The 12282-nt window shown below is 41.2% G+C and overlaps 1 protein-coding gene across 1 annotated transcript in view; it reads right to left on the bottom strand.

Moving 5' to 3' along the window:
* Window positions 1–12282, bottom strand: part of LOC123483544 (complement C4-like) — a 31369-nt gene that overhangs the window by 17489 nt on the left and 1598 nt on the right. The window contains exons 2-27 of the mRNA XM_045213768.1: window positions 11946–12141; window positions 11663–11852; window positions 11519–11589; window positions 11338–11423; window positions 11176–11258; window positions 10996–11083; window positions 10807–10912; window positions 10524–10650; window positions 10255–10370; window positions 9848–10027; window positions 9529–9726; window positions 9087–9281; window positions 8746–8892; window positions 6374–6506; window positions 6147–6215; window positions 4796–5002; window positions 4427–4544; window positions 4110–4180; window positions 3740–3879; window positions 3357–3560; window positions 2850–2901; window positions 2650–2733; window positions 2321–2524; window positions 1990–2222; window positions 1508–1612; window positions 1123–1291 (exon numbers count right to left, since the gene is read on the bottom strand). Of these exons, the coding sequence (XP_045069703.1) occupies window positions 1123–1291; window positions 1508–1612; window positions 1990–2222; window positions 2321–2524; window positions 2650–2733; window positions 2850–2901; window positions 3357–3560; window positions 3740–3879; window positions 4110–4180; window positions 4427–4544; window positions 4796–5002; window positions 6147–6215; window positions 6374–6506; window positions 8746–8892; window positions 9087–9281; window positions 9529–9726; window positions 9848–10027; window positions 10255–10370; window positions 10524–10650; window positions 10807–10912; window positions 10996–11083; window positions 11176–11258; window positions 11338–11423; window positions 11519–11589; window positions 11663–11852; window positions 11946–12141 (3572 nt within the window). The remainder of the gene's footprint in view (window positions 1–1122; window positions 1292–1507; window positions 1613–1989; window positions 2223–2320; window positions 2525–2649; window positions 2734–2849; window positions 2902–3356; window positions 3561–3739; window positions 3880–4109; window positions 4181–4426; window positions 4545–4795; window positions 5003–6146; window positions 6216–6373; window positions 6507–8745; window positions 8893–9086; window positions 9282–9528; window positions 9727–9847; window positions 10028–10254; window positions 10371–10523; window positions 10651–10806; window positions 10913–10995; window positions 11084–11175; window positions 11259–11337; window positions 11424–11518; window positions 11590–11662; window positions 11853–11945; window positions 12142–12282) is intronic.

Raw genomic sequence — 12282 nt, 5'->3', positions numbered from 1 at the left:
CATCAATATTTTAAAATGTCAATAGCTCAACACAGACAAAAGAGACACCAGTGGTGGAAAAAGTACACAATTGTCATACTTGAGTAAAAGTAAAGATACCTTAATAGAAAAGGACTCAAGTAAAAGTGAAAGTCACCCAATAAAATATGACTTGAGTAAAAGTATTTGGTTTCAAATATACTTAAGTATCAAAAGTAAATATAATTTCTAAAATATAATTAAGCATCAAAAGTACAAGTAAAAGTATAAATCATTTAAGATTCCTTATATTAAGCAAACCAGATGGCACAATTTTCTTGTTTTTTAAATTTACGGATAGCTAGGGGCACACTTCAACACTCAGACATAATTTACAAATGAAGCATTTGTGTTTGGTGAGTCTGCCAGATAAGAGGCTGTAGGGTTGAACAGGGATGTTCTCTAGAGTGTGTGAATTGGACCATTTTCCTGTCCTGCAGCTAAGCATTCAAAATGTAACAAGTACTTTTGGGTATCAGGGAAAATGTATGGAGTAAAAAGTATAGAATTGTCTTTAGGAATGTAGTGAAGTAAAAGTTGTCAAAAATATAAATAGTAAAGTAAAGTACAGATACCCCAAAAAACTACTTAAGTAGTACTTTCAAGTACTTTTACTGAAGTACTTTACACCACAGACACCCACATTAAACCACCACCCCAAGACATTTCGCTGTATTTCTTAATGACCAAGACAGAAAACCAGGCCAAATCAGGAAGTTCAATCCCCCTTTAACAGCGACATCCTTAGCCATACTATTGCAGGCGAGACATCAGCAGTAATCTGGCGCCCTCTGCAGTTTAAATGTTGTCATTGTGTAAATCGACCTACTTCCCATCAATATTCATACAGCCAAGGAAATCAATGTCTACCCAGAATATCTTATCCAGACTTTTTCTCCAGCCACTACCGTTAATAATTTACAGGAGCTATTTATCAAAGCAGGTTTATGCCTAAAGGAATGAATTAAAACAGTATTAACGTAAACACACTTGTGGTAGATGAATATAGCCCTTCTGATCTAGACGACTACTGAAGTAATAAGACAATTAGACAACCCATAGTCCCTCTGCTCTAGATGACTAGTAAAGTCACAAGGTACTGACCGTTGTCACAGTGTGCCAAAGCCCTGAGTTTGGTCTGAGCCATGGAAGCAGCGTCTCCGCCAGGGGAAGTTAGAGAGAGGGCGTAGGAGGTGATGGCTACAGCGAAGGGCCTCTCAAGGGAGTCCAGCTTCGACCCCAGGTAGACCTTAGCCTGCTCCATAGCATACCTCTAACACAGGGGAATGGTGGCTAGATTTAGCATTAGAATTAGCAATATGCATTACTTAAACATTATCACAAGAGACAAAAATGCATGAGCTTTATTCTGGTATATTCTGCTGCAAAACCAATTTGCCCATTTAGGATAATTCCACAAATTTTAATAAGTCAGGTTAAGTCAGCAATGTTAAGGTTAAGTCCATGACTTAGTTGAATGATGTATTACCACTTCTGAGCCTTGTCCTTCAGGGTACAGTGGCACAGCGTGCTGCATGGCTATCAGAACGAACGCTGTCAGGGACACCTCTCCCTCAAACCCTCCCACTCCACCCTGAGGGGAATGGAGAGATAGCAGACAGGTAAAGACACAGTATTGTATGGTATGGTAGTGTACCTGCATGGCCCAGTCATGGAGAACGTTTGGGTCGTACATAGAGGTTAGAGGGGCGGGCTTGCTACCGGAAACTTTCCAGTTCAAATCCCTGACGGGCTGAAGAAATCTGCCGAGACTACTAGAGGGTTGTTAGGTGACAAATCCTAGAAAGACAACATATCTTGCTGCTGTGCCCTTGATCAAGGCACTTAACCCATAAACTGCTCACCATGCGGCGCACTGTGGCTGCCCACTGCTCCAGCTCCTCCAACCTAACGTGTTTTTGTGTATGAGTGTGTATATTGGAGTGGTTGGGATTAATAAAGTATTCTTACCTGCATGGTGCGGTCATAGAGAGGGTTAGGGTCAGTGAAGGCTCCACTGGCCAGCTGTTTAGACACCAGGTAGGAGATTGACTGTTGGATGTAGGAGTCCTCCACTGAAATCACGTCACTACATTGGGACAACTCCTTGGCTATAAAGGCTGTCAACCAAACACTACTTGGGGTTGACAGAAAAGCTCCATAGGATCCGTCTGTCTTCTTGAAGGTCAGGATTCTGCCATATCCTTGGAAAGCGAAATAATCAATTAATTTCAACTGTTTGATTCCCACAAGGGTAGATGTCTCAAAGCGATTTACTTAAGTTGTCCCAGTGTCCCCTCACCAGTCTGTATCATGGCCTGAGCTTCGTCTCTGCGTTCAGCCTTCAGGTCGATCCACTGTCCTGTGGTGTCCAGGTATCTCATGGCGTGGATGGCTGGAGACATGGTGACCATGGTCTGCTCCGCACACCCCTTGGGCAGGGAGATGAGCCGGTCCACTCCATCCAGGTTCAGACAGTTCTCCACGGACTCTCCCATCACGCCACCTACATGGGGGGGGGGGGACATATTTTTTTAATGTAAACATTCAGTACTACAGACCCCACACGGTCCACACAAACTAAAGCATTTATCGAGGTGTGGGTAGAGCGAGTCTGTGGACCCTACTTACCTTTGACACTGATGTAGGCGTCAGATTCCAGTCCAGGGACAGCACTAGCAGGAGGTGGGATTTTAAGTTCGATTGACTTGGCAGCTGTGTGACATAGATAGGAAGTCGAGAGCCTGTTTTAACTCAATGGTCTGATGTGGCTTGTTTGCATAAATGTCACTTTTACTACCGATGTCAGATGTTTTGATAAACAACATTACCTTTCCCATCAATGTTGTATTCATGTTGTATTGATATCAGTTCCCCTTCCCCCTGTATAACAGAACAAAAGGTGAGAGTCTCATTCAGATTGGTTATACAGACATATACAGATGTAGGATCTGAATTTGAGCCAGTTTGCTACAACAGGAAAATAATCCTGTAGCAGCAGGAAATTTGAATTATTACGTTGATTATAATTAATGGACATTTTTGTAGGGGTTGCTAATTTTTTCATAAGGGAAAATCAAGTCTGAAATGTCGAAGTGGGAATTACAAACTCCAGAAGCCTTTTTAAACCTCAAATACATTACAAATACAACATGGTGATCAAATTAAGATCCTGCACCTGTATTCAAATCCACATGTTGCCAGTTGTGTTCAGCACAATAAAGAAGTGAGAACCACATGTAGCCTAATGTACATATGTTTTATAGAGATATACTACTGTATATTGGAGGGAGAAAAGTGATACAAGTTATAAACATTTGCCAGTGTTGTGTTCATACCGTGACTTTGAGGTCCTTCTTGATCTGGTCGCGAGCGGTCTTGGTGTAGGCGTCTACGTGGATAGGGATGTTTCCTATGACCAGAGGAACCACGGTGAAGTAGACAGGGACAGCAGACTTACCAGGTACTGTGACCACCTGAATGTCCCCTCTGTCTCCCCCTGCACTGCACAGACCCTTCACCCACGCCAGCTCCACTGTCACCTTCACAGAGAGAAACACATAGACATGGCAGTAGATGTAAGTATACTAAAAATGTCTATCAAAGGAATCTACAGATGAAAATGTCTGCAACTGCGGTTTATTTGAATAAATGGCTGTTGGGGGCATTTTGGATTTGAATATATTGTTTTGACATATATTGTTTTTACAACACTAGTTACCTCCATACTGTTGGTTCTGTAGTTGTACACCACAGCTTTCACCTGGAGCTGTTCGTTTCTCTTCACAGAATAGGGAAGTCTGAGAGAGACAAAGAAGTCCTGGAACACCACCAGAGGCTTGGGCTCAGCTATACAAAACCCTGAAGGGAGAATCATCACTAACACTAACCACTTGATTACTGTCCTCTGAAAATCTAATGGTGTAATGATAGCCTGACCGCCAGTCTCTTTGTGCTATCATGCCAACTTCTTGTCCCTCGTTGTCATGCTTGGCATGACAATGACAGCTAAACTGAGTTGGCAAGAGCACAAACAGATTTGAGACCAGGATAGTGTAATGGTCTTAGGTTAGAAGGAAGAGGTGACATGCCTTTTGTTTTAGAGATTCCCACGGCTTGAACCTCCCAGGTAGTGATGGAGTCAGGGACAGCAATACTGTGTCTGAAAATATAAAGTAGAACATGATTAATTACTAGTTACACTACAGTATATTGGCCTCCAAGTTTGACCCAGTCTGTTCACATGGTCAGGGAAAACTCTGGGCCCCAGTCATGACAGTCCTGGCCTGTGTCCCAAATGGCACCCTAATCCCTAGTCAACCAGTCAAAAGTAGTGCACTATATAGGGAATAGGGTGTCATTTGGGACGTAGCCCTACAGTCCATGATGTTGAAGATTACCAGGTTACCTTACGAGACCAGAGGGCTCCACATCAACGATGTCCCACATCCAGGTCTGAGGGAAGTAAGAGCGGAGGTGGACAGACACCTCATCTATGGCCTCCTCCTCATCCATATCACCATCGGCTAGATAAGAGGACAGAGAAGAGGACAGGGAGATATGCACATACTCAGACAACATTCGAAAATGTTAAGCTCAATCAATACAAAATATGTGACTATACTGTAGTACAACTAGTCTGCAAAAAGATACATGTATTGATTTTTCTAAGTTCTATATTACTGAATGCACCACAATAATCTGTAGATTGTAAGATTCTTCTGAGAGACCATTGACAGTCCAACTACTAATGTAATAATATAATACGATAGTGTACTTCTAGCCAGGCTGTATGTCTTCCTTGTCTTCTTGATGTTGTTCCTCAGCGTGGTGGCATCTATGCAGCACTTGAGGAAGGCATTGCGACAGGGAGCATTCTTTAGGGTAGTTTTAGCATGACGAAGCTTACAGGACAGACCCAGGCTGTTCAACCTGGCCCCATCATGACAACACCTCTTCTCCACTCGGTTCTTGTACCTGTTGACTGTAGACAAGAAGTCTGTGTCTAACATTATATACATGTAATATGCTAAGGAATGATTTTGCTGAATCATACCTAAACATTTGTAATGAAAGGATTATTGAAACGTATCCTTTGGAGTGCTGTCCATCTTATATAACTAATAATAGTTGATACTCTCACCATAAGAGTAAAACTAGCATGCTCAGAGGATGGAGGGAGAATAGGAGAAGTCCCAACAAACCAGGAACATTCCCAGAACATTAGCTAAGATTCCCATTAAGTTCTAGATAGGGTTTTATCTAACATTAGGATAAAAAAAATGTTTTAAAGTGAAATATCCTTGGAATGTTCTCCTAACATTCACTAAAATGTTTTACAAGGTATCCAAGACTATAACTGCTGATCTATGATCACTTTTGCTTGAGGACCTCTAAGAAAAGGCAAAATGTATATTACGTGAACATCAATGGAATATTATGTTAAACCTAAAACAAATATGCTATGAACGTCATAAAAACGGACTTATTTGGAAATTGTGGAACATTGTGCAACATTGTGGGAATGTTCTATGCAACCTTGTGAATATCACAACAATATTCTTGCAACATCCCAGACAAAATCCCAGACTTAATTAAATGTTCTGTCAACATTCTTACAACATTAAGGGAATGTCCTGTGCAACCTAACTTAGACATTGTATGAATGTCATCATAATTGAGCATATCTCTTGTAATGTACCCACAATGTTCCCACAACCTAATTAAACATTTTGGGAACATTTAAAGAACAGACAAAATGTGTTCTGGGAACACTCTTGTAAGATCAGGTGAATGTTTTTTACCCCCTAAAATAAACATTGTAGAATCGTCCGCACAACTGGACAGTTGTTGTGTTTTGGAAACATATATTTTGTGATGTCCCCATAATGTTCCAACCAGACTGTTCCTACAACCTAATTAAACATTCTGGGAACCTTTAAAGAACAGATGAAATGTGTTCTAGGAATGTTCTTGCAACATCAGGCAAATGTTTTATACAAACGTTCTATAATCATGAGCATGACTGGACAGTTTTGTGTTATGAGAACATTTGCTGTGACCTAGCGAATGTTCTGGGAACTTTCACAGAACCAATTTTGGTTTGCTGGGGTTACTGCTACACCTACTGATATCAGAGAAATCCTGGTGATGGTTCAAGGCTCTCTTCTGTCTTCTTCTGTTGTTACAGGAGTAATCTGATCAGAGGACAAAATAAAAATCATTTTACAATATTGTGTGGAATAAATTCCATCAACAAAAACAGCATCAGTGATATGCTTTTACCAACCAGGATCCTTACATGTACTATTCATTCAATACTATAATTAGTTAAATGCCTAAATGTGAATTGTACCCTTTCTCACGTGATCCTCTGTATCCTCCCAGTTGGTTATAAAGGCGAGCCCAGCGTCCTGCAACACAGACTGGTAGTTTCTGCCTCCTCCCATAGAACACGCCAGGTCATATGAGTTCATGTAGGCAAACATCTAAAGAAGAAGATTACTTTATTGGTCCATTTACTACATGAACAACAGAGATTTGTCTTTTGCATATCCCATTCTCCCTGGTAGACATACACTGTCCTGTACATACAGTAGATACATATAAATACAGTACATACATAGGGAGATACATTCTCTGGTATACTGTATTTTCACAGACAAACCTGCCCTCTGTGATACAGTACATTAGCGCAGCGTTTTCCAAACTCGATCCTGAGGACACCAAGCGGTGCACATTTTGGTTTTTGCCTTAGCACTACACAGCTGATTCAAATAATCAACTCATCATCAAGCTTTGATTATTTGAATAAGCTGTGTAGTGCTAGAGCAAAAAACAGAACGTACACCCCTTTGGGTCTCCAGGAAATGCTGTATTAGCTGATACCAGGTCATAGCCTTGTGAAGCTGTCAACATACATCTTAGACTGAGCCAAAATCCAGACTAATTTTGTTATGTTACTGTATTATTTAATCTTTATTTAACCAGGGAAGTCACATTGTGATTGAAATATCACCAGCAGGCACACATGCTGTATGTACAGTTGAAGTCGGAAGTTTACATACACCTTAGCCAAATACATTTAAACTCAGTTTTTCACAATTCCTGACATTTAATCCTAGTAAAAATTCCCAGTTTCAGGTCAGTTAGGATCACCACTTTATTTTAAGAATGTGAAATGTCAGAATAATAGTAGAGAGAATGATTTATTTCAGCTTTTATTTCTTTCATCACATTCCAGTTGGTCAGAAGTTTACATACACTCAATTCGTATTTGGTAGCATTGCCTTTACATTGTTTAACTTGGGTCAAACGTTTCAGGTAGCCTTCCACAAGCTTCCCACAATAAGTTGGGTGAATTTTGGCCCATTCCTCCTGACAGAGCTGGTGTAACTGAGTCAGGTTTGTAGGCCTCCTTGCTCGCACGTGCTTTTTCAGTTCTGCCCACACATTTTCTATAGGATTGAGGTCAGGGCTTTGTGATGGCCACTCCAATACCTTGACTTTGTTGTCCTTAAGCCATTTTGCCACAACTTTGGAATTATGCTTGGGGTCATTGTCAATTTGGAGACCCATTTGCAACCAAGCTTTAACTTCCTGACTGATGTCTTGAGATGTTGCTTTCAATATATCCACATAATTTTCCTTTCTCATGATGCCATCTATTTTGTGAAGTGCACCAGTCCCTCCTACAGCAAAGCACCCCCACAGCATGATGCTGCCACCCCTGTGCTTCACGGTTGGGAAGGTGTTCTTCGGCTTGCAAGTCCCCCCTTTTTCCTCCAAACATAACGATGGTCATTATGGCCAAATAATTATATTTTTGTTTCATCAGACCAGAGGATATTTCTCCAAAAAGTACGATCTTTGTCCCCATGTGCAGTTGCAAACCATAGTCTGGCTTTTTTATGGCGGTTTTGGAGCAGTGGCTTCTTCCTTGCTGAGCGGCCTTTCAGGTTATGTCGATATAGAACTCGTTTTACTGTGGATATAGATACTTTTGTACCTGTTTCCTCCAGCATCTTCACAAGGTACTTTGCTGTTGTTCTGAGATTGATTTGCACTTTTCGCACCAAAGTACGTTCATCTCTAGGATACAGAACGCGTCTCCTTCCTGAGCGGTATGACGGCTGCGTGGTCTCATGGTGTTTATACTTGCGTACTATTGTTTGTACACATGAACGTGGTACCTTCAGGCGTTTGGAAATTGCTCCCAAGGATGAACCAGAGTTGTGGAGGTCTACAATTTTTTTTCTGAGGTCTTGGCTGATTTATTTTGATTTTCCCATGATGTCAAGCAAAGAGGCACTGAGTTTGAAGGTAGGCCTTGAAATACATCCACAGGTACACCTCCAATTGACTCAAATGATGTCAATTAGCCTATCAGAAGCTTCTAAAGCCATGACATCATTTTCTGGAATTTTCAAAGCTGTTTAATTCACCGTCAACTTAGTGTATGTAAACTTCTGACCCACTGGAATTGTGATACAGTGAATTATAAGTGAAATAATCTGTCTGTAAACAATTGTTGGAAAAATGACTTGTGTCATGCACAAAGTAGATGTCCTAACCGACTTGCCAAAACTATAGTTTGTTAACAAGAAATGTGTGGAGTGGTTGAAAAATGAGTTTTAATGACTCCAACCTAAGTGTATGTAAACTTCCGACTTCAACTGTAGCTATTCATTAAACCTGGTAAGTGTGTGATAGACGGAGGCTCTGTACCTTCTGAGGAGTGAGTTTGTTGTTCTTGTTGAGGATGTAAACAGCTGTATCTACAGCAGACAGAGCTACCATGTCTCCCTGGTCTGTACGGACCACTACATTCACCAATTCAGCTGGTTTATGCTCTTTAAATGGCAGGATCTCGATCTGAAAACACAACAACGAAGACATTGTCACAATCTGCCTCCATGCAAAAATATATCACTTTGATTGATCTTTATTAGTCAAGTTAAAATCATAAAATGTGCCTTCTTGATGCACAGCACTGACAAAAGAATAAAACCATAACTGGCTAAGTGTAGTAAGAGTAGAAGTAGAGAAACAAGCTGTAACTACAGAACCTGTCCTTTGCAGATGTCTTTGACATCGGCCCATACAGAGTCAGCCACTATGGTAGTCTTCTCTGGTCCCTGTGTGAAGTAGTAGGCCACCAGTCTGAAGGAGGGGACCAGGTCAAGACTGTAGGGCAGACTGAAGGTGGTCAGCTCAGTCCTCTGGACCCTGTTCATCTGGACCACTCTGCCCTTACTCAGGACCTGACAGAGAATGGAAAGAAATTAAATAACACATTATTACTCTTCACTACAGATATTGAAATGGTTTATTTATCAACCCCCAACGTGCTTATATTCATGTTGGCTGCAGACAAACTACAGCTATGACAAACCCAGTCTACTGTAGTGTATGGAAACTTGAAGCTATGCACAGATAAAGTATGTTGCAGAAGTGGTAAATGGTCATCTCCATCCATTATTAGAATGGACTGATACTCCAGTATGTTACCATGTAGTAGATGTAGGCTGGTTGTGGGGTGCCTGGTGGGGTGATGTCTCTGAGAGTGACCGTCATGCTTCCTCCAGGCTCCAGGGTGACATGTTCTATCTCTACACTCAGGTAGCTGTTCCCCTCAGACTGGACTGCTGACACTGTCATTTTGGCATCACTCACTACTACCTCCTTCTCCTCTCCGTCAGCAAACATCTGGACAGACAAGAACAGACAGTGCAAAGTTACAGTACGCCAATATGACCTCACATAGAACGCTTGACAAAACTACATGGGAAATAGTGTTGATTGAAAATTATCTGTGTCTGTCCTGTACCTTGATGTCCATAGACGTGGCCAGTTTGGGCACTTGGAAGGCGAGAACAGCCTCACCCTTAGAGTTACCGGATCCCTTCATCTTAACAGACTCCTGTGTGCCTCCTGCAGAGGTCACTGAAACTGAAGCCCTCATACGGAGGTCAGGGGCTGGGGATCCATCTGGGTGGGTGGTGGTGGCCTGAAATTGAAACATGCAGCATATACCCAGTCGACTATGTCTGTAGATACAGTCATATTCTAAATGGTAAGGCCAATACAAGTGATGACACTGATAACTATTGTACTGTACGTCTCATTTGGAAAAGGGATTTGTGAATCTCAATATGATGTCCTGAATAAATACAATTATATTTTACTCTGTGGTGTTAACGTTTGTCTTTGAGTGCAGAAACGACCACACAGTACCAGGATAGAGAACTTTCCTCCAGGTGTGAAGAATTCCTTAGTCTTAGACATGTCAATGATGTATGGAGACGTCACTATCTTTACTGAAGTGCTCTCAGCTTCTTCTAGATCTCCACCTGAGAGAGAGAGAGCGAGAGACAGAGAGAGAGACAAAGACCAACAGAGCGACAGTTACTGTTATACAGCACAAACAGTTATTGTATGCCCTAAAGAAAATAACTGAATCCACTGGTATGCTCATGTTTTATCTAACTGTATGAAGGACTTACTTGCTGTTTCTAAAGCTGTAACAGCTATGTACAGATTGTATCCCTCTATGTGTTGGATGTTTTGCTTTTCTGCTTTCCCACGTAGGTCTTCAGTTGGCATGGTAATGCTGGCGACGCCGTCTTGAATCTACAATACACCAGAAATAAGTTCCCAAATGGCTCATCAGAAAAATAAAAGTCAATGGAACTGGCCTGGGTTCAAAACAATAACTCTACAATCAGAAACATTGACTTTAATGTTACGTTTTTTATGTAAAGCTTTAAGATGATAACGTGAACTCACAGAAGTCTTGTTTTCTAGGCCAGGTAGATGTGTTCTGTTGCCTTCTCCATCGATTAGTCCAAATCTAACATAAGCTATGCCATTGACACCTTTGCCATAGGTGTACCTGCAATCAACACACATTTACTTGACATGCTATGAACAATTCACAAAACAGTCCATAAATACAATCTGCTTCAACAATCTCACCTTGCAGAGACGCTGAATTGAAAGGATTCTTCTGTCACTAAATAATATGGCTTCAAAGCTTCTATCTTCACCTCAAATGTAGGAAGAACTGAAAGAAATAGAGGGGAGCTTCACTTAGTTGTTGTTGTTGTTGTTGTTGGGCCGTATCATAGAGTCAGGCAACCTACTTTTGATACTCACCATATTCCCTGACCTCAAACTCCACTGAAGAGTTGGACATGGGATGGTTGATAAAAGCGGCAACAATCTTCCAATGGCCAGCCCTGAATCATATGGACAGAGTAGTGGTTAGTGCTACTGATGTCCTGTGTTCCATAGACTTTATGTCAACATACTACTTACGTCTCAACATCAGGGATCACTATGTTCCTCTGAAGGAGTTTACTGGTGTGTAGAGCCTGGTTGTACACCAGCAGGCCTTTGGAGTTCTGTAGAGAGACAGTGAACGATATTTAGAGAATAGAGAGTTAATATAACACAATAAGACCACTTTAACATACAGATAGATGTCTTGCAAACTTACAAATATCTTGACATTGATGTTTTCTTCGACAGGCAGCAGATAGTTGTCTAATGTGAAGACCCTGAAATTGACTGGAAAATGAAAAATTTGGATTATAACTTAAACCATATATAATAGACAATTTTATTTAATTTTTGACTTTACCATTCTCTCCTGGATTGTAGATTGGTTTGTCTGTCTGGATGAAGACATAACCCTTTTTTGTTGACAAAAGGATTGTTTTTTTTTTTTCAAGAAAAACATCCTTGCTCTCTGCGGCCAGTTGGATATATGGCACAATTTTCTTTGTTTTCCCTATGCGTTTGATTGCCTCTTTGTACAGGCTAGGAATGACCTATAAAACATGAGAATAGAGGCAAAATAATATAAATGCATGTTCCAGTAGTTTCATAGGGTATGAAATGAGGTTAGCCCTCTGCATACTTACGCTCATTTTCACCACCTCCTGATAGCCATTGGCTTCATTGAGAGTTACATGCTTTTTTCCAGACAGAACTTTATTATTGTCGGTTTGGTACAGAAAGTATAGTGTGATCTGTATAGGCTTGGTAGCTCCCTGGAGCTGTACTGTCACTGTCTCCTCTACTCCCAGGTGGACTATGTTTGGAGCAGTGATGAGACATCTGCAAACACACACACATGAACACAAACAAACACATGCAGAAATAAGCATGCACGCACACATGCGCACACTCACTCACACACACCAGTGGAGGCTCCTTAGAGGAGGAAGGGGAAGACCATCCTCCTCAGTGAATTTCATA

Source organism: Coregonus clupeaformis, chromosome 5 (assembly GCF_020615455.1).
Source record: "Coregonus clupeaformis isolate EN_2021a chromosome 5, ASM2061545v1, whole genome shotgun sequence".
In the NCBI taxonomy this organism is placed as follows: Eukaryota; Metazoa; Chordata; class Actinopteri; order Salmoniformes; family Salmonidae; genus Coregonus; species Coregonus clupeaformis.
This window is presented reverse-complemented; position numbering and strand designations above follow the sequence as displayed.